Below are 26,701 nucleotides of genomic sequence, written 5' to 3' on the forward strand. Positions count from 1 at the left end.
GGTGTAAGACTCACTGGTCTATAATTTCCTGGGCTATCTCTACTCACTTTCTTGAATACAGGAACAACATCCGCAACCCTCCACTCCTCCAGGAACTCTCTTGTCCCCACAGATGATTCAAAGATCATCGCCAGAGGCTCAGTGATATCCTCCCTCGCCTCTCATGGTAGCCTGAGTTACATCTCATCCGGTCCCAGTGACTTTTCCACATGCTCAATCCTTTCAGACTGCTGTAAGTTATCACTACTTCACCAATATCCTTTTCCATAGTGAATACTGAAGCAAAGTGATCATTAAGTACCTCTGCTATTTCCTCTGGTTCCATACACACTTTCCCACTGTCACACTTGCCATATGCCTTCTTAAACACAGAGTCAACCTGCGCAGCTACTTTGAGCGTCCTATGGACTGGACCCCAAGATTCCTCTGATCTTCCACACTGCCAAGAGTCTTACGATTAATGCGATATTCTGCCGTCATATTTGACCTACCAAATGAACCACTTTGCACTTCCCTGGGTTGATATCCATCTGCCAATTCTCAGCCCAGTTTTGCATACTCTCAAGGTCCCACTGTATACTCTGACAGCCCTCCACACTGTACATAACACCCGTAACCTTTGTGTCAGCAGCAAACTTTCTAACCCAACGCTCCACTTCCTCATCTAGGTCATTAAAAAAATCAATAAGAGTTAGGGTTCCAGAACAGATCCCTGAGGCACTCCACTGGTGCCCGACTTCCATGCAAAATATGACACGTCTAAAACCACTCATTACCTTCTGTGAGCCAGTTTTTGAATGCATAAAACAATGTCCCCTTGGATTCCATGCCTCCTCACTTTCTCAATAATCATTACCTGGAGTACCTTATCATATGCCTTGCTGAAATGCATATACACTACATCTACTACTCTTCCTTCATCAATGTGTTTAGTATCATGCTCAAAAAATTCAATCAGGCTCGTACGGCACAACCTGTCCTAGGCAAAGCCAGGCTGACTATTCCTAATCAGATCATACCTCTCCAAATGTTCATAAATCTTGCATCTCAGGATCTTCTCCATCAACTTCCTAACCACTCAGTTAAGACTCACTGGTTTTATAAATTCCTGGTCTATCTCTGCACTCTTTCTTGAATAAAGAACAATATTCGCAACTCTCCAATACTCTCGAACCTCTCCCGTCTCCATTGATGATGCAAAGATCATCGCCAAAGGGCTCAGCAATCTCTTCTCTAGCCTCTCATTGTAGCCTGGTGCACATCTCATGCAGTCTGGTGAATTATCGAACTTGATGATTTCCAAAAGCCCAGGCACATCCGCTTTCTTAATATCTACAAGCTCAAGTTTTCCAGTCTGCTGCAAGTCATCACTGCTATCACCAAGATCCTTTCGATAGTGAATACTGAAGCAAAGTTTTCATTAAGTACCTTTGTTATTTCCTGCGGTTTCATGCACACCTTTCCACTGTCTCACTTGATATGTCCTATTCTTTCACGTCTTATCCTCCTGTTCCTCAGGTACTTGTAGAATGTCTTGGAGTTTTCGTTAATCCTGCCCGCCAAAGCTTCAGATGGCCAATTCTGGCTCACCTAATTTCCCTCTTAAGATCCTTCCTGCTAGCCTTATAATCTTTTAGATATTAGCTAGCCTTTCGACATTTTTGTAAATTTCTCTTTTCTTCTTGACAGAGTTTCGCCTCTCCCTGATCTCTTCCGAACGAGACCAGCTGACTCATGGGGATCAATATCAGGAGATGAACAGGACCCGGAGCAAATATCGACTAAACGTCCTTGAGTTGTATTCGACACTTGAATCCAGGACAATCGTGAATTCCCTTCGGGACCTCTGCCAGACCACCTGTCTCAGGAACTGTCTCAGGAATACGTGCAGCCTGAACAACAACAGCTCTATCCCGAAAGCAAATTATTCTGCCAACTGCTGACCAGCAAGAAAGGTGAGGTAAAATCCCACATTCCCCTGCTCCTACTCTCAAGAGAGAGTGAGAGAGAGAGAGAGAGAGAGAGAGAGAGAGAGAGAGAGAGAGAGAGAGAGAGAGAGAGAGAGAGAGAGATGAGAGAGAGCGAGAGAGAGAGAGGAGAGAGAGAGAGAGAGAGAGGGGACAAGAACCACTAGACTATCTGAATGGTGTCAATTTAGGAAAAAGGGAAGTACAATGAGATCTAGGTGTCCTTGTTTATCAGACACTGAAGTAAGCAGGCAGTGAAGAAAGCTAATGGCATGATGGCCTTCATAACAAGGGGAGTTGAGTATAGAAGCAAGAGGTCCTTCTGCAGTTGCACAGGGCCCTCTTGAGACCATTATCTACAGTATTGTGTTCAGTTTTGGTCTCCAAATTTGAGGAAGGTCATTCTTGCTATTGAGGGAGCGCAGCATAGGTTCACGAGGTTGATTCCCGGGATTGCGGGGCTGTCAGGTGTTGAAAGATTGGAGCGACTGGACTTGTATACATTGGGATTTAGAAGGATGGGAAGGGATCTGATTGAAACATATATGATTATTCAGTGATTGGACACGCTAGAGGCAGGAAACATGTTCCCGATGACGGGGGAGTGCAGAACCAAAGGCCACAGTTTAAGAATAAGGAGCAGCCCATTTAGAACGGAGTTCAGGAAAAAAATATAACCCAGTGAGTTGTGGTTCTATGGAATGCTCTGCCTCAGAAGGCAGTGGAGGCCAATTCTCTGTATGCTTTCAAGAAAGAGTTAGATAGAGCTCTTAAAGATAGCGCAGTCAAGGGATATTGGGAGAAGGCAGGGACAGGGTACTGATTGTGGATGTTCAGTCCTGATCACATTGAATGGCGGTACTGGCTCGAAGGGACCAATGGCCTACTCCTGCACCTATTGTCTACTTCTAGAAGAATAGATTATAGGATCAGGGGTGTGATGTTGAAGCTGTATAAGGCACCGGTGAGAACTCACTTGGAGTGCTGTGTGCAGTTTCAGTCTCCTTATTTTATTAAGGACGTGCTGATGTTGGAGAGGGTTCAGAGAAATTTCACTAGAATGAGTCCCGGGAATGAGACGGTAACATTTGAGGAACGTTTGATCGCTCTTGGACTGTCCTCCTTGGAGTTTAGAAGAATGAGGGGGGACCTCATAGAAAGATTTCGAATGTTGAAAGGCATGGACGGAGTGGATGTGGCAAAGTTGTTTCCCATAGTGGGGGAGTCTATTACGAGAGGGCATGAATGAAGGATTGAAGGGCGCCCATTCACAACAGAGATGCGAAGAAATTCTTTTAGCCAGAGGGTGTTGAATCTCTGGAATTTGATGTCACGGGCGGCAGTGGAGACCAAGTCATTGGGTGTATTTAGGCAGAGATTGATAAGTATCTGAGTAGCCAGGGCATCAAAAGGTTATGGTGAGAAGGCGGGGGAAGTGGGACTAAATGGGTGAATGGATCAGCTCATGATAAAATAACGGAGCAGATTCGATGGACCCAATGGCCGACCTCTGCTCCTGAGTGTTTTGGTCTTAAGTGTATCCAGCTGCAGCTTCTAACACTCCGCGTTGAGGAGTTGGAAATGGAACTGGATGAACTCAGGGTCATTAGGGATGCCGAGGGTGCGATAGGAAGGACATATTGGTATAACGTGAACATGCAATGTAATTCCAAAACAATCGAAAACACTTTAACACCCTCCCTCTGCAAAATCCCTCTAAACCCCGTCAAACTTTCTCCCCTACACTACTTCCCGTCACCATCACACACTGTCTGCAATACACCACTCCCGTCTCCGTCACCCATCCCTCAGTTCCAAGCAACCCCGTCTCCGTGACCCAAACCCCTCCTGCACACTTCCCCGTCTCCATTATCCCGTACGTACCCATACGCCCCTCCCCGTCTCGGTGATACTCTCCATGTGCTAAACGCTCCCCATCTACGTCGTCCCTCCACTCTCCTGCCACACTGTGACACAGGCAATTGTGGGGAGTATGATGGAGAGATGATGGCTGGTGTATCACCTCCCACCGTACCATGGCTATCGATCACCAGGATCTGAATCTCACCACAAATCTGCATGCACAGGCCGGTCATGTGCTTCTACACCACTTGCGTCAGTGTTTGCATTCTCACCACCCTTTCCCTGGCCTCCTCTCTCCGCCCCTTCCTTCCTGTAACGGCAGCACACAATCCGCTCACACTCACACACCATCTCCGAGAGACACACACAATTCGAGACTACTGGAAAGACGAAAGGCTGGGTATTGGTGAGTGGGGAGAACGAAGGAGGGAGAGGGTTTCGTACTTTTTCTCATTCTAGTGAAGTGTACTGCGGTGTTGCGGGAGGTACTTCACATGTCTGACTCCGGGTGTGAGATGAGATAATATTTGGGGAGCTCCGCTGGTTATCCGATCCTGGAAAAGTGTGTTGGGACGGTGTGGACGGATCTTCACTCCGTGTATGACCCCGGAGTTTGTGTTGGGACGGTGTGGAGGGAGCTGCACTCTGTGACTGACCTCAGATGTGTGTGATGGATCATTGCGGAGGGAGCGTTTCTCAGAGTATGTTTCCAGGAGTGAGCGATGGGATTGTATGGGGGGATTCTCGATCTGTTTGTGACTCCTGGCCATGGGCCCGTGGATTTCGGCTTTAAAGCTGACTCCAAGCAAAGATAGGGAGCAAGAAAATGGTAACTCACATCCTCTGCTCCAACGGCTGCAATATTTGTGGCCCCACTCTCCTCCACTTCCTTCCTCTTTTCTCAGCACACCATTCCTTCTCTGTGATTCTTAACTGAGAGTGTGAGCAGCATATATCTACAAATGTAATCGGTATGTCGGGAAGGTGGTTTTGCAAAGTGAGGTCAGGGATTTAGCTTTGAAATTATAGGACAGGACCACCACCACCCGTCCCAGTGTGTCCAGACCTATGAACACCATACAGATTAGTACGTGGAGTAAGCGGGTGGGATCTAAATTTGGAATCATTGTATTTTTTTCCAAGGAAAGTGGGATCTGCATATAAGAGATGGAATACTGTTTACACCGGAACTGGAGGGGAACTGAGATCCTAGCCGGAAGGTTTGTCAGTACTGTGCATGAGAGTTTTTGGGAGAGTTTCTTAAGTCGAGTTGCAGGGGGGTGGGATTCAGAACTCCAGAGCAAAGAGTGGAATCGCTATGGAGATAGATGATGTTAAGATCGTAGAAAAAGTCAGATATCAAGAGTTTATACATAATGCGACTGGTGCCCTGAGCTCCGCATATTTCACTGAAGGACGCTTTAAAAAAGGCGGTTGAGCTCAGGGAACGAATCAATACAGTGAACTATGACATAGTAGCCATTGCTGAGAATTGGGTGTAGGAGGAGCAAGCAGGAGAGCACGATATTTCGGGATTCCCTATTTTAGTCGTGAGAAAGAGGAAGGAATTAAAGGAGGAGGCGTGACATTATTAGGCTGAGAAAATGTCACCGCAGTGGACAGTCAGGACAGGCAATTCAATTCGTCTAAGTGAGGCTTTATGGACGGAAGTGACGAATAAGAAATGAATGGCAATGTTACAACATAGAACATAGAATAGTACAGCACTTTACAGTCCCTTCGGCCCACAATGCCGTGCCGACCCTTAAACCATGCCCTATATATAACCCCCGACCTTAAATTCTTCCATTTCCCAGTCTAGTAGTCTCTTATATTTCATTAGTGTATCTACCTCCACCACTGACTCAGGCAGTGCATTCCACCCACCAATCACTCTCTGAGTAAAAACACCTTCCTCTAATATCCCCCTTGAACTTCCTACCCCTTACCTTAAAGTCATGTCCTCTTGTATTGAGCAGTGGTGCCCTGGGGAAGAGGCGCTGGCTGTCCATTCTATTTATTCCTCTTAATATCTTGTAGACCTCTATCATGTCTCCTCTCATCCTCATTCTCTCCAGAGAGTAAAGCCCCAGTTCCCTTAATCTTTGATCATAATGCATATTCTCTAAACCAGGCAGCATCCTGGTAAATCTCCTCTGTACCCTTTCCAATGCTTCAACATCCTTTCTATAGTGAGGCGACTAGACTGGACACAGTACAGTAAGTGTGGACTAACCAGGATTTTATAGAGATGCATCTTTACATCGCGACTTTAAAACTCTATCACTCGACTTATGAAAGCTAACACCCCATAGACTTTCTTAACTACCCTAACTATCTGTGAGGCAACGTTCATCGAACTGTAGACATGTACCACCCGCCTCCCCCAGAACACGCTACTCCTCCCCACTACCTCGCCTCCTGCCATTTACTTTGTACTCTGCCTTGGAGTTCGTCCTTCCAAAGTACCACCTCACACTTTTCCGAGGTCAACGTATCTGCCACTTTTCACTGGGAAATGAATAATCAAGAGTATGCGTCCTATTGAAAGGACAGACAGCTGGGCAGAGGGGGTGGGCTGGCTCTGCTGGTGAGGAATGAAATTCAGTCCCTTGCGAGGTGTGACATAGAATCAGGAGATATAGAGTCAGTATGGATAGAACTGAGAAATTGTATGGGCAATTTGTCATCACCTTTGTTCCTGATGTTTCTTGCATTGTCGTGCACGCACTTTAGCCCTTCTACCTAACTACCTTTACACCCTTTATTCTGTTTCTGTTTCCTGAAATGTTAGATCTGGCTTTACTCCAGGCACTGTACTTGCAGCTCTCGCATGACCTTTATCCTTCCCCACCTCACCATCTGCTCTAAGAATCTGGTTCCCCTCCCACCGCAAATCTAGCTTAAACACCCCCCCCCCCCGGTGCAGCACTAGCAAACCTTCCCGCAAGGATGTTAGTCCCCCACCAGTTCAGGTTCCACCCGTCCCGTCGGTACAAGTCCCAACTTCCCTGGGACAAGGCCCAATTGTCCAGAAACATGAAGACATCCTTCTTGCACAAACTCCTTAGCCACGTATATATCTGCATTATCTTCCTATTTCTGGCCTCACTAGCACGTGGCACGGGTAGCGATCCTGAGATTGCAACCCTGGAGATCCTGTCCTCCAACGTTGCACCTAACTCCCTAAACACTCTTTGTAGGACCTCCTCCTTCGTCCTATCCATGTAATTTGTCCCTACATGGACCACGACATCCGTCTGCTCACCCTCCCTCAATAGAATACTGAGAACTCGATCCGAGATATCGCGGACCCTGGCACCAGGGAGGCAACAGAGCATCCGGGATTCTCGATTTCTCCCACAGAACCTCCTATCTCTCCCCCCACCAACCATCGAATGCCCTATCACTACTGCTCTCCTCTTTTCACTCCTTCCCTTCTGAGCTGAGGATCCAGTCTCAGTGCCAGGGACATGACCACTACAAATTGTCCCTGGTAGGTCGTCCCCACCAACAGTATCCAAAACGGTATACTTATTGTTGGTGGGAACATCCGCAGGGGTGCTCTGCTCATTCTGTCCATTCCTCTTCCCTCCGCTCACAGTCACCCAGATACCTGCCTCCTGACATCTAGGGGTGAGTGTCTCCCAGAAACTCCTGTTTAGTTCCCTTTTTGCCTCCCGAATGATATGAAGTTGATCCAGCCCCCTAACACGGTTTGTCAGGAGCTGTATCTGGATGCACCTTTTGCAGGTGTGGCCATCAGGCACATTTGTGCTCGCCCTGACTTCCCACATATTGTTAACGGAGCACTCGACTGCCCTAACTGCTGGCTCCATTTCCTACACCTAAACTAATTAGATTAATTAAAGGAGATTACCCGGCCTTACCTCACTTTCACGCATTCTGGTTGGCTGACGGTTACCAATCGTGTTCCACATGGGTCCGTGTTGTGGCCGCTTCTTTTTAATCTGTATGTCAACGATTTGGATTAAGGAATAGATGGCTTGTGGCTGAGTTTGCTGATGATACAAAGATAGGTGGAGGGGCCGGTATTGTTGAGGAAACAGAATGTCTGCAGGGAGACATGGATAGATTGTGAGAATGGGAAAACAAGTGGCAAATGAAATACAATGTTGGAAAGTGTACCGTCATGCACTTTGGTAAGAAATAAAGGGACAAAATATTATTTAAATAAGGAGAGCATACCAAATTCTCAGATGCAACGGGACTTGGGAGTGCAGGACACCCTTAATGTTAACCTCCAGCTTGAGTCGGTGCTGAAGAATGCGAATGCAATGTTGGCATTTATATCTCGAGGAATTGAGTACAGCAGCAAGGAAGCGATGTTGAGGCTCTATAAGGCACTGGTAAGACCTCACGTGGAGCACTGTGTGCAGTTTTGGGATCCTTATTCAAAAAAAAAGGCTGAGCTGAGTTTGGAGTGGGTTGAGAGAAGCTTCACTACAATGATTTCGGGAATGAGAGGGTTATCATAGGAAGAGCATTTGACCGCTCTTGGACTACACTCCTCGGAGTTCAGCAGAATGAGGAGGGAACTGATAGAAACGTTTCTAATGTTAATAGGCATAGGCAGAGTGAACGTGGCAAAGTCGATTCCCATGGTGGGGGAGTCTATTACGAGAAGACATGACTTACGGATTGAAGGGCGCCCATTCAGAACAGAGATGCGAAGATTTATTTTTTATCTAGAGGTTGGTGAATCTGTGGAATTTGTTGCACGGGCGGCAGTGGAGGTCAAGTAATTGGGTGCATTTAAGGCAGAGATTGATAGTTATCTAAGTTGCCAGGGCATCAAAGGATGAGGTGAGAAGGCGGGGCAGTGGGACTAAATGGGAGAATTGTTTAGCTCATGATAAAATGTCGGAGCAGACTCGATGGACCGAAACGCCGACTTGTGCTCCTTTGTCTTATGGTCTTATGGATGCAAAGCTGGGCTGAGAAATGGCAGATTGCGTTCAACCCAGGTAAGCAGGAGTTGGTTCATTTGTGTAGGTTTAATATAATGGCAGAATATATTACTAATGGTAAACCTTGCAGTGTGGACGATCAGAGGGATCTTGGAGTCCGAGTCCATCAGACACTCAGAGCGGCTGCGCAGTTTGACTCTTGTGTTTAAGAATACGATGTATTGGTAATCATCAACCGTGGAAGTGAGTTCAACAGAGAGAGGTAATGTTACAGCCCTATAGCACACCGGTAAGACCCCCGCCCCACTTGTAAAACTGTGCTCAGTTCTAGTCAACACACTACAAGGATAATGTGGAACCTATAGGAATGGTACAGAGGATCTTTACAAGGATTTTGCCCGGATTGGGGAGCATGCCTTCTAGTAATAGTTTCAGTGGCATTGATCGTGTGGATAGATAGAGACAACGCCACCAACATTACTCTCTTCGGCAAGGTTATTCACAGCTCCTTGTACATTATCATGCAAACCGCCATATAGCTGAACGCAATCAAACTGCTCAGAGAGGTGTTCGCGGGTTCCACATCATCCTCCAGTGTAGTCTGCAAACTAGACCTTGTCAAAAGCCTTGTTAAATTCCGTGAAAGTCACATCTACTATCCGTGCGTGATCTACCTTCCCCGGTCAAATCAGACCGACAACTCTCCCTGGGTCTCACGTCATCTGATACCTCCCTCCCCTTCGATGTTCCACGCTCCCAATCTCCTCCGCTTTTCCCTCTCTCACCACTCCAGTTCATGTCCGTCTCTCCCAACCTTCCATCTCCCAGGGTGTCTACCATCTGGGATATTCTTAATGGACATGTCTATGTTTATTACATATACCAATACAAAAACAAAATAGCTCCTACACAATCAAATCAGCCGGTCATCTCTCCGTGGGTCCCACTTCATTACTCCCGAAGGATGTACCCTGTTTTACCGAATTGGACTGTAAAAGAATCCATCCCGGGGTCAAACAGAATTAAAGACACAGACATCGGTGTACGGTTAAACCTTGAATAGGTGATCACGTTGTCTTACGACTCCGCCAATGTCAGGTTATGTCTTAAATTTATACAGTGAATTATGGGCAATAGCCAACAGCCAAAAATATTCAGTGAGCGATTTCAAGAAGCACTTGTTAGATATCAGACAGTCTACGAATGCTTCTGGTCGGTGTACAAAATTAGAACTGCGCGTCTGCAGTCAGTTCCTCTTTTACCAAAACAGTGTTGGACAAAAGTTAACATTACCTCATTCTTGGTATGAAATGCTGCTAGCTTTTGTCAGCTCCCACAAGCAAGGCAGCCTCTGCATCTTATCATGTGACCTTCATGAACTCAATCTTCAGCCAGTACAGCTTGGTAAAAGCATTTGCTTTTTTCACTTTCAGACAAAGTAACTTATCATGAGAACGTAGGATTTAGAAGCAAAACTAGACCATTTGTCTCATTTCGTCTGCTGCACCTTTTCATAGTGCCTGATGCGATTTACCTCTCAGCCTCAATCCCCTCCCTTCTTCCAGTATTCCTTCAAGCCCAGACCAATCAAGAACCTCTGCCATAAATATAAAAAAAAAATGAAAGCTTTGGCCTCCACGGCCGCCGGTGGCAAATAAATCCACAGATTCACCACACTCTGTCTAAAGTAATTTCTCCTCGTCTCTGTTCTAAAGGGACGCGCCGCTCTTCTAAGTCTTTGCCCTCTGGTCTTCGACTCCCCCACCATAGAAACCCACTCGATCAAGGACTTTAAATATTCAATAGATTTCAATGGAGTCTCCCTTCTTCCTTCTAAATTCCAGTGAGTGCAGGCCTAGAGGTATCCACCACTTCTCATATGACGCCCTTCAATCATGGAATCAAGTTTGTGAACCTCGTTTGAACCCTCTCCACTTTGAGCAACATATTTCTAAGATAAGAGGCCCAAAATTGTTCACAATACTCCACGTGAGGCCTCACCAGTGCTTTATAAAGTCTCAGCATCGGACCTTTCCTTTTATAATCGAGTCGAAATGCTGACATGCATTTGCCCTCCTCACCACAGACTCAACCTGAGAAGGTTACGTCATCGGCACAACATTGTGGGCTGAGGGGCCGGGAATGTGCTGTAGATTTTTATGTTCAACCTGCAAATTAAACTTTGGGGAATCCCCACAAGGACTTCAAAGTCCACTTGAATCTTTGATTTGTTTTGTGTTTTCTCTCCATTTATAAAATATTCAACCCTTTTAATTTGTCCTTAAGATTGACCATACATCTTTCAACACAGCGGTACATCTGCCATTTCTTTGCCTTGTCTAAGCCCTTCTGTAGCCTGTCTACTTCCTCAAACCTACCTGCCCCTCCACTTACCCGTATACCGTCTGTAAACTGTGGAGCCATGTTCATGGAGCTACATACACGGACCGTAAGATCCCTCTGCTCATCGACACTGTCTTGTCTTTAATCGTGTGCTATATCTTTCTATTTGTCTGGGTTGAACTCATCCGCCATTTCTCCAACCATATCTGCAAGGTATATCAGCAGAGCAGCAATTGATTTCGTTTCTAGGAAAAGATGAGGAAGGTGCAGGACATGTGTATTCCAAAAATGAAGAAGTACTCAGTAGTCAAGAAGTATTCGATTTTTGACGAAAAGGGAACTCAAAGTTCTTGTAAAAGCTAAAGAAAGGGATTACAAGAAAATAAAAATTAGTGGGAATGCAATCATCGGTTCGGCCCCCGGCTTCATCCGGGTGATGGTAGCCCCCAGCCCGAGATACTTTCGAAATCTCGTTTGGGTGGATGCTGTACGATGTTTAAAAACTGTACACAATATGAGTGCAAACGATTGAGCTTTAAATTTGTATTTTGACTATATGGTTAGCAAAGCAACATAAAAAATAAGAAAGGGGCACGTTCTCATGAAACAGTCTAATAGTCCAACGTTGGAGCTCACAGTGTCGTCCATTTGTTCCCTTCGACCTCTCCCGAGCGTAGGCGACCCTCGGATCCACTCTCCTCAGACCGCTCCGTCCAGCGGTCATAGAAACATAGAAACACAGAATGCCTATATCACAATACAGACCCTTCGGCCGACAAACTGTGTGGACATGTCCTTATCTCCGAACCATCCAGCCCTTTTACAGAATGGTCTTCCAAATTACCTGGGCACACCAATAGCTCTCTATTTTCCTGAGCTCCATGTACCTGTCCAGGAGACTGTTAAAAGTGGCTGTCCTGTCGGGCTCCACCACCGTGTCCGGCAGCGCATTACGCGCACTGACCACTCTCTCCGAACAAAATAAAAATACCCCTGACATTCCCTCTGTACATACTTCTAAGCAGCTTAAAACTGTGCCCTCTCGTGCCATCCATTTCACTGCAGGTTGAAAAAGGCCTCTGACTATCCACACGATCAATGCCATCATCATCTTATACACCTTATCAGGTCATCTCTCATTCTCCGTCGCTCTAAGGAAAAGATGGCCGTGTTTACTCAACTTATTCTCATAAGGCAGGCTCTGCAATCCAGGCAACATCCTTGTAAATCTCCTCTGTACCCTCTCCACGTCTTTCCTGTATAGAGGCGGCCAGAACTGAGCACAGTATTTCCGATGGGGTCTGACCAAGGTCCTTTATAGCTGCAACATTACCTCTCGGCTCCTAAACTCAATCTTACGCTTGATGAAGACCAATGCCCCATATGCTACCTTAACCAAAGAGACAACCTGCGCCGCAGCATTGAGTGCCCTATGGACTCGGAACCCAAGATCCCTCTGACCCCCACACTGTCGAGAACATTACCATTACTACTATATTCTGTCATCTTATTTTGACCTACCAATATGAACAAACTCCCACTTACCTGGGTTGAACTCCATCTGCCACTTCTCAGCCGACTTTTGCATCCTATGAATGTCCTGCAGTAAGCTCTGACTGACGTCAAAATTGGGGGTATCAACAACAGCCCCAACCATTCTATCATTCGCATTTTAATCAACCACACTTCCACATTCTCATCCAGGTCATTTATAAAATCAGGAAGAGTAGGGGTCCCAGAACAGATCCCTGAGGAACTCCACTGTTCACCGGCCTCCATGCCGAATATGACCCGTCCACAACCTCTCTTTGCCTTCTGTGGGCAATCCAGTTCTGGATCCACAAAGCAATGTCTCCTTGGGCCATCTTTCTCCTTACATGGGATAAATTACCAAATGTTCGGTGAAATCAATATACACTACATCTACTGCGCTACCTTCATCATTTCTTTTCAGTCACATCCCGATAAATATTCTATCAGTCTCGGAAGACACGACCTGCCTTTCACAAATCCTTATGACTTACTGATCAGATTAATCATATTATGCCTCTGCAATTGTTCATACATCCAGCCTCTCAGGATCTTTTCCGTCAACTTACCAACCACTGAAGTATGATTCATTGGTCTGTAAGTTCCTGGGCTATCTCTCCTCCCTTTCAAAAATAAAGGAACACCATCCGCAACCCTTCAATCCTCCGGAATCTCTCGCGTCCCCATTGATGGTACAAATATCATCGCCAGAGGCTCAGCAATCTCCTCGCTCGGATCGCACAGTTGCTTGATCGTCCTTTCCCGGTGACCCATGCAACCTGATGCTTTCTAAAAGCGACGGCATATCGTCTTTATTAATATCTACATGGTCATGTTTTTCACTCCGCTCTATGTCACCCTGACAATCGGCAGAGTCCTTTACCCTAGTGAATACTGAAGCAAAGTATTCATTATGTACGTCTGCTATCTCCTCCGGTTCCATACACATTCTTCCACTTTCACACTTGATTCGTCCTAATCGCTCAAGACTTATCCACTTGTTCTTCACGTACTTAAAGAATGACCTGCGATTTACATTAATCCTATCCTCCAAAGCATTCTTATAGTCCCTTCAGGCTCTCTTAATTTCTTTCTTAAGCTCCTTCCTGCTAGTTGTATAATATTTTAGATCTTTGTCATCAAGTAGTGTTTTGAACCTCTCGTAAAGTCTTCTTTTCTTCTTCATTAGATGTATAGTAGCCTTTGCACGCCACGGTTCCTGTAGCATACCATCCTTTCCCTTTCTCATTGGAACGTACCTATGCAGAACTCTACGCAAATACGCCCTGAACAGACAAGTGTGAGGCATTGCACTTTGGAAGGAAAAAACGAGTTAGAACTTACAAGGTAAATGGTAGGGTACTGCGGAATGCAGTAGAACAGAGGGATCCAGGAATGCAGATAGAAAATTTCCTAAAAGTGGCAACACATGTCGATAGGTTAGTATAGAGAGATTTTGGTATATAAAACTTTATAAATCAAAGTTTTGATATATGGCCCTTATAAATCAATGTATTGAGTATCGGAGTTGGAATGTTATGATGATGTTGTATAAGACATTGGCGAGGCCGAATTTGGAGTGTTGCGTGCAGCATTCGTCACCGAATTACATCAACGATATTAAATAAGATTGAAAGAGTGCAGAGAAGGTTTACAAGGATGTTGCCGGGACTTGAGAAACAGAGTTACAGAGAAAGGTTGAATAGGTTAATACCTCATTCCGTGGAGCGTAGGGGAATGAGGGGAGACTTGATAGAGGTGTATAAAATTATCATGGGTATAGATAGAGTGAATGCAAGCAGTCTTTTTCCACTGAGGCTAGGGGAGAAGCAAAACAGAGGGCATGGGTTAAGGGTGAAGGGGGGAAAATTAAAGGGAACATTGGGGGGGGACTTCTTCACACAGAGAGTGGTGGGAGTGTGGAATGCGTTGCCAGATGAAGTGGAAAATGCGGGCTCACTTTTAACAATTAAGAAACACTTGGACAGGTACATGGATGAGAGGTGTATGGAGGGATATGACCCAGTTGCAGATCAGAGGGACGAGGCAGAAAAAATGATTCGGCACAGCGAAGAAGAACCAGAAGGCCTGTTTCTATGTTGTAATGTTCCGTGGTTCTATGATTCTATTAGTCCCCCTCCAGTTCAGGTGCAACCCGTCCCGTCTGAACAGGTTCCACATTCCCTGGAACAATGCCCAATTTTCCAGAAACATGAAGCCCTTCCTCCTACACTAACTCCTTAGGCATGTATTTAGCTGCATTATCTTCCTATTTATAGCCTCGCTCGCACGTAGCACGGTTCGCAATACTGAGATTGCTACCGTAGAGTTTCTGTCCCTCAACTTTGCACTAAACTCCTTAGACTATCTTTGCAGGACCTCGCCGTCCTTCCTATTCACTTTTTTGTTCCAAACATGGTCCACGACATGTCCTGCACACAGGCCTGCTCTACTTCGAGCTCATCCTGATCAAGATCCATTTCACTTGTGAATACTGAAGCGAAGTATTTATTTAGGAACTCCCCAACCTCCTCCGCTTCAAGGCACATGTTTCCCTATTTATCCTTTAGTTTATCCTTCGTTCTTGTCATCCTCCTATTCTTCACGTACGCATAGAGCAACTTGGGGTTCTCCTTAATCCTACATGCCAAGTCTTCATGCCCCCTTCGAGCTGTCCTAACTCCTTCCTTTAGGCTCCTTGCTGGCGACAATATATTTCTTATAAGCCTCCCCTATTTCCTGCTTCTGATATCTCACATATGCTTCCTTTTACCTCATGACGAGTTGCCTCACATGTTTCGTCAGCCACGGTAGCCTTTTCCTACCATTTTTCCCTTGTCTCAGTGGGACAAACCTATCCTGAACTCAGCTCAAGTAGTCCCTACACTTCTCCCACATTACTTTTGTGCTTTCCACTTTGAACATCTGGTTCCAATTTACTCTCGCTAGATCCTGCCTCATCCCTTCAAAGTTAACCCTTCCACAGTTAAGCACTTTACCATTTCGTCTGATTTTATCCCTCTCCATAGCAATGCTGAAGCTAAGGGAGTTGTGGTCACTCTCACCAAAATGCTCCCCCACCAAGAGGTCTGTCACCTGACCAGGTTCATTACCCAGAACTAGATCCAGTACAGCCTCTCCTCTCGTCGACCAGTCCACATACTGTGTCAGGAATCCTCCTGAACACACCTGATCAATTCAGCTCCATCTATCCCCTTGCACTCAGGAGGTGCCAGTCAATATGAGGGAAGCTGAAATCACCCATAACTGCTACGCCGTATTTCCTGTTCCAATCTAAAATCTGCCTATGCATCTGTCATCGGTGTCCCGAGGGCTATTTGGGGGCCTATAGACTACTCTCAGCATAGTGATTGATCCCTTCCTATTTCTGACTTACACCCAGACTGACTCAGTGGACACTCCTTCTGCAGCGTCCTCCCCTTCTATAGCCGTGATACTATCCCTGACCAGCAATGCAACTCCCCCACCCTTTTCTACCTCCCATCCTATTCTTTTTAAAACACCTGAACCCCGGGACCTGCCCATCCTCTAACCAAGTTTCAGTAACGGCCGCAACATCGTAGTTCCACGTACGACTCCATGCTCCAGGTTCATTCTCCTTGTTCCTAATAATCCTAACATTGAAATAGACAAATTTGAACCCCTTTAACTGGCTACAATTATGTTTTGTCCCCTGTCTATCCTTCCTCATCAACTCAGAACTCTTAGCATCATGCCCTTGTCCTTCTACCTTAATCCCTGCACTCACATTCTGACTCCCACTCCCATGCCAAAGTAGTTGAAACCCTCCCGAACAGCTCTATCAAACCTGCCCGCCAGGATATTGGTCCCCCTGGGATTCAAGTGCAACCCGTCCTTTTTGTAGAGGTCACACCCGCCACAAAAGAGGTCCCAATGATCCAGAAATCTGAATCCCTGCCCCCTGCTCCAAACCCTCAGCCAAGCAGTTATCCTCCACCTCATTCTATTCCTATTCTCACTGTCGCGTGGCACAGGTAGCAATCCCGATCTTACTAACTTTGAGGTCCTGCTTTTCAACTTCCTTCCTAACTCCCTGTAGTATTCTTTCTGGACCTCTTCCCTTTTCCTACCTATGTCATTGATACCAATATGTACCACGACCTCTGGCTGTTCTCGCTTACACTGCAGGATACCAAGGACGCGATCAGAAACATCACGGACCCTGGCACCAGGGAGGCAAACTACCACCTGGGTTTCTTTCCTGCGTCCACAGAATCGCTTGTCTGATCCCCTGACTACAGAGTCCCCTATCACTACCACCTTCCTTTTTTTTTCCCCTACCTTTCTGAGCCACAGGGTCAGACTCTGTGTCAGAGTCAGGACCACTGTCGCTTCCCCCAGGTAGGCTGTCCCCCCCCACCCCGCAACAGTACTCAAACAGGAGTCCTTATTGTCAAGTGGTACATATACAGGGGTACTCTCTAGTACCATACCGTTCCCCTTTTCTCTCCTGATTGTGACCCATTTCTCAGTCCCCCGTGGCCCCGGCGTATCCACCTGTCTCTAACTCCTCTCTATCAACTCCTGACTCTCCCTGACCAGACGAAGGTCATCGAGCTGGATCTCAAGTTCCCTAACCCGGTCCCTTAGGAGTTGCATCTCGATGCACCGGGTGCAGATGTGGCCTTCCGGGACGCCGGGAGACTCCAGGACTTCCCACATATGACACCGGCCACAGAAAACTGGCATCACACACATACTACCTCCTTTTGCAATGAACAAGTGCCTCACCATGTCCCGTTACCGCCGGGGCCCGTGGACCCAAATCCCTTTCATTCTTCAGCCCTATATTGTATTATATTATATTATATTATATTATACTATATTATATTATATTATATCATATCATTACGAGAGACACAGGGGGACCAGACAACTGATTTATTAGTCTGGAGCGGCGGAGACTGATGGTGAGGGGAGATGTAGGGAGACCAGACTAGTCTAGAGCGGCGGACAGTGAGGGGAGTGGAGATACAGGTCTATATCATTATGAGAGATGCAGGGAGATCAGACAGACGGTGTATTAGTCTAGACCGGCGGAGACTGAGGTGGGAGGAGATACAGGTCTATATCATTATGAAAGATACAGGGAGACCAGACAGACGGTGCATTTCTCTCGAGCGGCGGAGACTGAGGGGGGAGGAGATACAGGTCTATATCATTATGAGAGATACAGGGAGACCAGACAGACGGTGTATTTGTCTAGAGCGGCGGAGACTGAGGTGGGAGGAGATACAGGTCTATATCATTATGAGAGATACAGGGAGACCAGACAGACGGTGTATTAGTCTAGAGCGGCGGAGACTGAGGTGGGAGGAGATACAGGTCTATATCATTATGAGAGATACAGGGAGACCAGACAGACGGTGTATTAGTCTAGAGCGGCGGAGACTGAGGTGGGAGGAGATACAGGTCTATATCATTATGAGAGATGCAGGGAGATCAGACAGACTGTGTATTAGTCCAGAGCGGCAGAGACTGAGGTGGGAGGAGATACAGGTCTATATCATTATGAGAGATACCGGGAGACCAGACAGACGGTGTATTAGTCTAGAGCGGCGCAGACTGAGGTGGGAGGAGATACAGGTCTATATCATTATGAGAGATGCAGGGAGATCAGACAGACGGTGAATTAGTCTAGACCGGCGGAGACTGAGGTGGGAGGATATACAGGTCTATATCATTATGAGAGATACAGGGAGACCAGACAGACGGTGTGTTTCTCTCGAGCGGCGGAGACTGAGGGGGGAGGAGATACAGGTCTAGATCATTATGAGAGATACTGGGAGACCAGACAGACGGTGTTTTTCTCTCGAGCGGCGGAGACTTTGGGGGGAGGAGATACAGGTCTATATCATTATGAGAGATACAGGGAGACCAGACAGACGGTGTATTTGTCAAGAGCGGCGGAGACTGAGGTGGGAGGAGATACAGGTCTATATCATTATGAGAGATACAGGGAGAACAGACAGACGGTGTATTAGTCCAGAGCGGCAGAGACTGAGGTGGGAGGAGATACAGGTCTATATCATTATGAGAGATACCGGGAGACCAGACAGACGGTGTATTAGTCTAGAGCGGCGCAGACTGAGGTGGGAGGAGATACAGGTCTATATCATTATGAGAGATAAAGGGAGACCAGACAGACGGTGTATATCTCTAGAGCGGTGACAGGCAGGAGCGTGTACAGGGATTGCAGGAGATGGATATTGCTTAGGCAGAAAGGATTTCACTGGTATAGCACAACATTGTGACCGAATGGCCTCTTCTTTTCTGTGTTTTACGTTCACTGCTCTTCAGGAGGGGAGAGACTGATTTGAACTCAGGGAGTGGGAAACGCAGGGGTGGATTTGATCAGGGAAAAGGACGATTAACAAAGTCAAGGAACGATTTTTTCACAGACGACATGGGAAGCGAGCGACCCGCAAGGAGAGACCGATCGGACTCAAGCTTCTGGCTAATCTGCGTTTTAACAGCGACCCTCATTGTCACGGGTATCTGCTGGAGGATTCATGGTGAGTTTCACTCCGGTCGCAACGACCAATCCGCAGAGAATAAAAATGGCCACTGTAACAGCGACACATTCCCAATATTACACAGAAACACCTTCACTCTGATACCAAGACACCCCTCACTGTAGTACTGACGGGCCGCTTACAATGACTACGACACATCCCTCATCGTGAACTCGACACAACTCCCATCAGCACATCGCTCAACGTGATACCGGCGCACAACTGACAACCTTAGTGCCATAGAACATTACAGCACAGAAACAGGCTTTTCGGCCCTTCTTGGCTATGCTGAAACATTTTTACTGCCTAGTCCCACTGTACAGCCCCAGACCATATCCTTGTATGCTCCTTTCATCGAAGTACTTGTCCAAGTTGTTTTTAAATGATAAAAGTGAGAATGCATTCACCACTTCAAATGGCGGCTCATTCCAGACTCCCACCACTCTCTGTGTGAAGAAGACCCCACTAATGTGCCCTTTAAATATTTCCCCCTTCACCTTTAACCCATGCCCTTTGTTTCTTTTTTTCTCCCCTAACCTCAGTGGAAAAAAAAAAAGCCTGCTTGCATTCACTATACACACCGTAATTTTATAAACCTCTTTCAGATCTCCCCTCTTTCTTCTGTGCTCCAGAGAATAAAGTCCGGAAGTATCCAACCTTTCTCTGTAACTCAGTTTCCCAAGTCCTGGTAACATCCTTGTAAACATTCTCTGCACTCTTTAAACCTTACTAATATCATTCCACAAATTACGTGAACATAACTGCACACAATACTCCAAATTCGGCCTCATCAATGTCCTATAAAACGTCGCCATGACAGTTCAATTCCTATTCACAGTCCTTTGATTTATCAAGGCCAATGTGCCGAAAGCTCTGTTTACGACACTATCTACCTGTGACGCCACTTTTAGGGAATTATGTATCTCTATTCCCGGGATCCCTCTGTTCCACTGCACTCCTCAGTGCCCTACAATTTAACTTGTATGTTCTACCTTGGTTTATCCATCCGAGGTGCAATACCTCACACTTGTCTGTATTAAACTCCATCTTCCATTTGCGATATCATTCTTCCAGCTGGTCCAAATCACTCTGCAAGCTTTCAAAATCTTCCGCACTGTCCACTACACCTCCAATCTTTGTATCATCAGCAAATTTGCTGATCCAATTCAGCACATTATCATCCAGATCATTGTTATAGATGACAAATAACATTGGACACAGCACTGTTCCCTGTGGCACACCACTAGTCACAGGCCTCCACTCAGAGAAGCAATCCTCCACTACCAGTATCAGACTTCCCCCATTGAGCCAATGTCTAATCCAATTTACTACCTCACCATGTATACCTAACGACTGAATCTTCGTAACTAACCTCCCTTGCGGGACCTTGTCAAAGGCCTTATTGAAGTCCATGGATACAACATCCACTGCCTTCCCTTCATCCACTTTCTTGGTAAGCTCCCCGAAAAACTCTAATAGATTGGTTAAACATGATCTACCACGCACAGAACCATGTTGACTCTTCCTAATAAGTTCCTGTCTGTTGATCCTATCTCTTAGTACTCCTTCCAATAAGTTACATTCGACTGACGTCAAACATACCGGCCTATATTTTTCCGGATTTCATTTAGAACTGTTTTTAAACAACGGAACAGCATGAGCTACCCTCCGATCCTCCGGCACCTCACCCGTGGATACCAACATTTTCAATATATCTGCCACGGCCCCTGCAATTTCAACACTTGTCTCTTTCAAGGTCAGAGGGAATACTTTGTCCAGTCATGGGGATTTATTTACTCTGATTGCCTCAAGACAGCAAGCACATCCTCCTCTGCATCTTTGTTGGCTCCGTGACCTCACTACTTGTTTGCCTTATTTCCATGTACTCCTTGCCTGTTCCATGTACTCCTTGCTAGTTCCTTAGTAAATACAGTTGCTAAAAATAAATAAAATCTCCCCATTTCTTTTGGTACCATACATTGCCGACAACTCCGTTTTTCAAGAGGACCAATTTTATCTCTTACTATCCTTTAGCTCTTAATATACCTGCAGAAGCTCTTTGGAGTGTTCTTTAACCTGACTGCCAAAGCAACCTCGTGTCTTCGTTTAGCCCTCCAGATTTCTTAAGTATTTTCTTGCAATTTTTGTACTCCTAAAGCACCTTATATGCTGGGTTTCCCATAACTCTCATACCTCTCTCTCTTCTCCTTTATCAGGTTTCCAATATCCCTCAAAAAACAAATTCCCTTTTTCAAATTTACTTTGCCTTTAATCCTGACAGGAAGTCACAAACTCTGCACTGTCAAAATTGCTCCTTTGAAGGCCTTAGTGCTATCCCACAAGGATCGGTTCCAGCACCCCTACTTTTCGTGAATTTTATTAACGACCTGGATGTGGGGGTAGAAGTCTACGTTGGGAAGTTTTCAAGCAACACGAGGTTTTCGTGTTGTTGTGGATAGTGTAGAGGATTGTCGAGGATTGGAGAGAGACATTGATAAGATGCAGAAGTGCGCTGAGAAGTGGTAGATGGAGTTCAACCCAGAGAAGTGTGAGGTGATACACTTTGCAAGGACAAGCTCTAAGGCAGAGTACACTGTAAATGGCAGGATACCTGTAAACTGCGGAGGAGCAGAGGGATCTGGGGGTATATTTCCACAGATCCATGAACGTTTCCTCTCAGGTAGATAGGGTAGTTAAGAAAGCTTATGGAGAGTTAGCTTTCATAAGTCGACGGATAGAGTTTAAGAGTCACGAGGTAATCATGTAGCTCTATAAAACTGTGGTTAGTCCATACTTGGGAGTACTGCGTCCTTTCTGGTCGCCTCACTATAGAAAGGATGTGCATAGGTAACTGTACAGAGGAGATTTACCAGGATGCTGCCTGGTTTAGAGAGTATGGATTATGATCAGAGATTAAGGGAGCTAGGGCTTTACTCTTTGGAGAGAAGGAGGATGAGAGGAGAAATGATAGAGGTATACAAGATTCTAAGAGGAATAGATAGAGTGATCAGCCAGCGCCTCTTCCCCAGGGCACCACTGCTCAGTACAAGAGGACATGGCTTTAAGGTAAGGGGAGGGAAGTTCAAAGGGAATATTACAGGAAGGTTTTTTACTCACAGCGTTTTTGGTGCCGGGAATGCTCGATCTGAGACTGTGGTGGAGGGAGATACACTAGTGAAATTTAAGAGACTACTAGACAGGTATATGGGGGAATTTGAAATGGGCGGTTATATGGGATGCAGGGTTTAAGGGTCGGCACAGCATTGTGGGCCGAAGGGCATTGACGTGCTGAACTATTCCGTGTTCTATGTTCTGTAAAACAGACACAAACCTAACCGTGATAAAAACACGGACCCTACCGTAACAAAATCCAGACTTGTCCTGACACCGACACGCCATTAACCATAACATCAGCAATCCTGTCACTTCAGCACGTTCACGATCTTCAACGAGACACATTTACACTGCTAACCGCGAAAAGGACACACACATGGCAATCACACTGACCGCAACGTACCCCTCACTAACATCGACATGCCCCAGACCGTGTTATTGATAAACTCCTCAAGGCGATCTGAAACACAATCTTCAGAACGACACCGTCACGCTCTTCACCGTGACACTGAGGTGCCGTATACCGGGACAACTTCACGCTCCTCAACGTGAACCGGTCTGCACCGCATCATCTCAAAGACTCACGCGTCACTGTAACACCCTTTAGCAAGACAGTATCGCCCCTCAAAATAACACCGATGCACCGCTCACTGAGAAAATTACCCGTACCTCACCCTGACATAGGAAAACTCCTGAACGTGATACCGACTCCTAAATTCACACTGACTCCAACATAGTACTCTCCGTGACACCGTCTAACAGCTCAGCGGGACCCTCTCATACACACCGTGGCCACGACATGTCTCTCACCGTGACAGAGACAAAACCAGACAAGAACAGACACATATACTCTACCACCGTGACACCACTGGACATTGATATACATTTGAATATACCCCTCAGCTTGACACAGAAACGCCTTTCAATGTGGCGCCGACGCCTCTCACTGTGTCACCAGCACATACTTCACTGTGACACCCTTCACCGTGACACTGACACAACACTCTCTGTGACCCGTTCGGTAGCGTGACGCTGACTCACGTGTAAACATCCTTTACCATGTCTCTCAGTATCACAGATTCGTCAGTCTAAGATCACCTGCGACCGAAACTACCCTGAATTAAACTCATGCCTTCAATCCAAGCTCTCTGCGCTCAACTCTAATCTGTCCGATCTTAAAGGAATGCACAGCGATCTCCGTCACCAGTTCACTGAGATGGAAACGAAGTACAGATCTGTCAACAAAACCAAGGCTCAAATCTGTGAATTGTTGACCAGCAGAAGAGGTGAGACATCATCCCCCTCTTTCACCCGCTCCTCATCACAGGGCAGGCATGGAGAGAGGAAGCGTCTCTCTGTGCTTGACATCGGAGTGTGTGAAGAGATGGTATGGAGGGTGATTCACTCTGTGTTTGACCCGGTGAGTGTGTGATTGGGCTGTGTGAAGCCAGTTTCATTCTATCACTGAATCCAGGAGAGTCTGACGAGACGTTGTGGAGGTGGATTCACTCTGTGTCTAACCGCGGGATTGTGAGACGTAGCATTGTAGCTTCATTCTTTGTCTCACTTCAGGAATATAGGATGGGACAGTATGGATCCAGCTTCACTCTGTGCCAAACCGCGGGATTGTGTGTTGGGACATTGCCTAGAGCGGTTCACCCCATGTCTGACCCCCGAGGTGTGCTATGGCACCATGGAGACAGAGTTCAGTTTGAATCCATGAGTGTGCGACGGGACAGTACTACGGGGGCCTCACTCTCTGTCTGATTCCGACAGTGTGTGCTTCTGTCTGTGTCCGAATCCCAGAGTGAGGAATGGGACGGAACAGATGGAGCATCACTCTGTGTCTGAATCCGGAAGTGTGCGATGGGAAAGTGTGGAGGGAGATTCACTGTGTCTCTGGCCCCGGGAGTGTGCGATGAGACGGTGTGGAGGGAGCATCACTTTGTGCCTGATTATCGGTGTGCGTCATGGGATGCTAGAGAGAGAGCATCTGTGTATGACTCCGGGACTGTGTGAGTGGACAGTGCAGAGGGACGTTCATTCTATGTGAGACCGGATTGTGTGATTGGATGTAGTGGAGCGAGTCTGAACCCGTCAGTGTCCCTTGGGAGAGCGTTGTCGGAACCTCACTTTGTGTGTGAGCACAGCTGAGCGTGATCGGACGGTTGAGAGAGAGCTTCACTCTGTGACTAGCCAGGAAGTTTGTGAAATAAGGAGAGCGTAAGGAGGGAGATTTAGACTATGTTAGGCTCGAGAACGTGTGATGAGAAGGTGTGGAGGGAGATTCACACTGTGTCTGACCCCGTGAATGTGTGATGGGACGGTGTGAAGGGAGATTTACGCTGGGTCTGATGGAACGGCACGGAGGCAGCTTCTGTCTGTGTCAGACCCCGGGAGTGTGTGATGGGATGGTGCAGAGACTGTTTCATTTCCGATCAGAGCACGGGAGCGTGCATCGGGATGGTGCAGAGAGTGTTTCATTTCCTATCACACCACGGGAGTGTGCATCGGGGTGGTGCAGAGAGTGTCTCATTTCCTATCAGACCACGGGAGTGTGCATCGGGATGGTGCAGAGAGTGTCTCATTTTTTATCTGACCACGGGAGTGTGCATCAGGATGCTGCAGAGAGTATTCCATTTCCCATCACACCACGGGAGTGTGTATGGGGATGGGGCAAAGAGTATTTCATTTCCTATCTGACCACGGGAGTGTGGATCGGGATGGTGCTGAGAGTATTTCATTTCCTATCTGACACACGGGAGTCTGCATCGGGATGGGGCAGAGAGTATTTCATTTCCTATCTGACCACGGGAGAGTGCATCGGGATGAAGCAGTGAGTATTTCATTTACTATCTGACCACGGGAGTATGCATCGGGATGGGGCAGAGAGTATTTCATTTCCTATCTGACCACGGGTGTGTGCATCGGGATGGTGCAGAGAGTGTCTCATTTCCTATCTGACCACAGGTGTGTGCATCGGGATGGTGCAGAGAGTGTCTCATTTCCTATCTGACCACGGGAGTGTGCATCGGGATGGTGCAGAGAGTGTTTCATTTCCTATCTGACCACGGGGGTGTGTATCGGGATGCTGTAGAGAGCATTTCATTTCCTATCTGACCACGGGAGTGTGCATCGGGATGGTGCAGAGAGTGTCTCATCTCCTACCTGAACACGGGAGTGTGCATCGGGTTGGTGCAGAGAGTGTATCATTTCCTATCTGACCAAGGGAGTGTGCATCGGGATGGTGCAGAGAGTGTTTCATTTCCTATCTGACCACAGGAGTCTGCACCGGGATGTTGCAGAGAGTGTCTCATTTCCTATCTGACCAAGGGAGTGTGCATCGGGATGGTGCAGAGAGTGTCTCATTTCCTATCTGACCACGGGAGTGCGCATCGGGAGGGTGCAGAGAGTATTTCATTTCCTATCTGACCACGCGAGTGTGTATCGGGATGGTGCAGACAGTGTTTCATTTCCTATCTGACCACGGGAATGTGCATCGGGATGGTGCAGAGAGTCTCTCATTTCCTATCTGACCACGGGAGTGTGCATCGGGATGGTGCAGAGAGTGTTTCATTTCCTATCTGACCACGGGAGTGTGTATCGGGATGGTGCAGAGAGTATTTCATTTCCTATCTGACCACGGGAGTGTGCATCGGGATGGTGCAGAGAGTCTCTCATTTCCTATCTGACCACGGGAGTCTACATCGGGATGGTGCAGAGAGTGTTTCATTTCCTATCTGACCACGGGAGTGTGTATCGGGATGGTGCAGAGAGTATTTCATTTCCTATCTGACCACGGGAGTGTGCATCGGGATGGTGCAGAGAGTCTCTCATTTCCTATCTGACCACGGGAGTGTGCATCGGGATGCTGCAGACGGTGTTTCATTTCCTATCTGACCACGGGATTGTGCACCGGTATGGTGCAGAGAGTCTCTCATTTCCTATCAGACCACGGGAGTGTGCATCGGGATGGTGCAGAGACTGTTTCATTTCCTATCTGACCACGGGAGTGTGCATCGGGATGGTGCAGCGAGTGTATCATTCCCTATCTGACCACAGGAGTATTTATCGGGATTGTGCAGAGGGTGTATCATTTCCTACCTGACCACGGGAATGTGCATCGGGATGTTGCAGAGAGTATTTTATTTCCTATCTGACCACGGGAGTGTGTATCGGGATGGTGCAGAGAGTATTTCAATTCCTATCTGACCATGGGGAGGATGTGTTGGGGAAGTGTGGAGGGAGGCTCCCTCTGTGTTTACCGGCAGGATTGCGTGAAGGAAGAGCATGAAGTGAGCTTCATTCCATGTTTGACCCAAGGAGTGCTTGACAGTCTGGTGGAGTGAAATATTCAGTCTGAGCCTGACACCGATCGTGTGTGATGGGGCAGTGT

At 46.9% G+C, this 26,701-nt stretch overlaps 1 protein-coding gene across 1 annotated transcript in view; it reads left to right on the plus strand.

The window, feature by feature from the left end:
- Positions 1–1,690: 1,690 nt before the first annotated feature.
- The window catches only part of LOC140723745 (uncharacterized), a 40,961-nt gene continuing 15,950 nt past the window's right edge, over positions 1,691–26,701 (plus strand). Inside the window, exons 1-3 of the mRNA XM_073038293.1 lie at positions 1,691–1,955; positions 19,078–19,191; positions 23,376–23,591. Coding sequence (XP_072894394.1) covers positions 19,083–19,191; positions 23,376–23,591 — 325 coding nt within the window. The 5' untranslated portion in view covers positions 1,691–1,955; positions 19,078–19,082. The remainder of the gene's footprint in view (positions 1,956–19,077; positions 19,192–23,375; positions 23,592–26,701) is intronic.

Source organism: Hemitrygon akajei, unplaced genomic scaffold, assembly GCF_048418815.1.
Source record: "Hemitrygon akajei unplaced genomic scaffold, sHemAka1.3 Scf000132, whole genome shotgun sequence".
NCBI classification, from domain to species: Eukaryota; Metazoa; Chordata; class Chondrichthyes; order Myliobatiformes; family Dasyatidae; genus Hemitrygon; species Hemitrygon akajei.